We start from the raw sequence: 1,648 nt of genomic DNA, 5'->3' as shown, positions 1-1,648 counted from the left end.
CTCCCCACTCGCTGTCCCAGACTACCACCTCTCTCCCCACTCGCTGTTCCAAACTACCACCCTCTCTCCCCACTCTCTGTTCCAGACTACCACCCTCTCTCCCCACTCGCTGTCCCAGACTATCCCCTCTCTCCCCACTCGCTGTCCCAGACTACCACCTCTCTCCCCACTCGCTGTTCCAAACTACCACCCTCTCTCCCCACTCTCTGTTCCAGACTACCACCCTCTCTCCCCACTCGCTGTCCCAGACTATCCCCTCTCTCCCCACTCGCTGTCCCAGACTACCACCTCTCTCCCCACTCGCTGTCCCAGACCACCACCCTGTCTCCCCACTCGCTGTCCCAGACCACCACCCTCTCTCCCCACTCACTGTCCCAGACCACCACCCTGTCTCCCCACTCGCTGTCCCAGACCACCACCCTCTCTCCCCACTCACTGTCCCAGACCACCACCCTCTCTCCGCACTCGCTGTCCCAGAACACCACCCTCTCTCCCCACTCGCTGTCCCAGACTATCCCACCTTTTCTCCTTCTCAGTGTTCCAGAGTTGTCTCCATAAATCCCTACCTGATTAATCTCGATCTTTGTAACTGCAAATCTCAATTCCAGAATTACAACCCGACTATCCCTTTCTCTTGATCCCAATCTCTGACCTCCAATGTCTGTACTTTAAATATTCCCTAGTTTTTTTTTGTCCCAGATAACACAGGCTTGATCCCATCACTGATTCACTTGCTCCTTGTCAATCCCGAAAACATCTTTCATCTTTAAATCGGTTTTACCCTAATAATCCCCACTCCCTTCAACACTTTCTATCTGCGCGTTACTATCGCCTCATTCCATCCTCATCTCTTCTCCCTGGCCTCCGACCTGGTATATCCCGGGAGTGATCCTGGGAAAGAGCGGAATAGTTTGTTCCCAGTTTCTGTCAGCCCCTCTCCCGTTGCAATCCCCGATCCTGCACCAATTGACCTGGACGACTCTCTATCCCTGTTTTAAAAAAAAACCTTTTTTCTCTCACCAGTTCGGATTTCAGCCACTCCAGAGCCTTCTCCATATCCATCGTCTGGCCCTGGGCCTGCGGCTCCCATTCGGGACCAGAGCAGCTCTGCCGTTTCCAGAGGGCGGGCGGGCTGCTCCTGCCTCCCCCGCCCGGGAACCTGCCAGGTTTGCTGGAGAAATCCTTCAGTTTGATCAGCAGCAAGTCCATGTTGGGGGAGCTTCTCTCTGGCAGCCGGCCTGAGAGAGCGGCTACTGGGGAAGCTGGCGTCTGTGTGTCTGCCAGTTCACCCGCTGCGGGCATCGACACAGACAGATACAGATACACACAAACACACTCAGACACAAGTACACTCACACACAAATCCAGAGATACTCAGACACACTGACACAAACACACACAGACACGAACACACACACACACACTCAGACGCACAGACACACTCAGACACACTGACACAAACACACACACTCAGACACAGACACAAAGACACACTCTCACACTCAGACACACAGACACAAACACACACACACTCCGACACACAGACACAAACACACACACAGACACACACAGACACAAACACACACAGACACAGACACACTCAGACACACACTCAGAGACAAACACACACACACTCAGACACAGACAC

At 53.7% G+C, this 1,648-nt stretch overlaps 1 protein-coding gene across 1 annotated transcript in view; it reads right to left on the bottom strand.

Moving 5' to 3' along the window:
• Positions 1–1,408, bottom strand: part of LOC109937927 — a 7,336-nt gene extending 5,928 nt beyond the window's left edge. Inside the window, exon 1 of the mRNA XM_020536428.2 lies at positions 1,021–1,408. Within this exon, the coding sequence (XP_020392017.2) occupies positions 1,021–1,302 (282 nt within the window). The 5' untranslated portion in view covers positions 1,303–1,408. The remainder of the gene's footprint in view (positions 1–1,020) is intronic.
• Between the last annotated feature and the right edge of the window lie 240 nt (positions 1,409–1,648).

This window comes from Rhincodon typus, chromosome 19 (assembly GCF_021869965.1).
Source record: "Rhincodon typus isolate 14 chromosome 19, sRhiTyp1.1, whole genome shotgun sequence".
In the NCBI taxonomy this organism is placed as follows: Eukaryota; Metazoa; Chordata; class Chondrichthyes; order Orectolobiformes; family Rhincodontidae; genus Rhincodon; species Rhincodon typus.
Note: the sequence above shows the minus strand (reverse complement) of the source record. Positions and strands in the feature narration are given on the sequence as shown.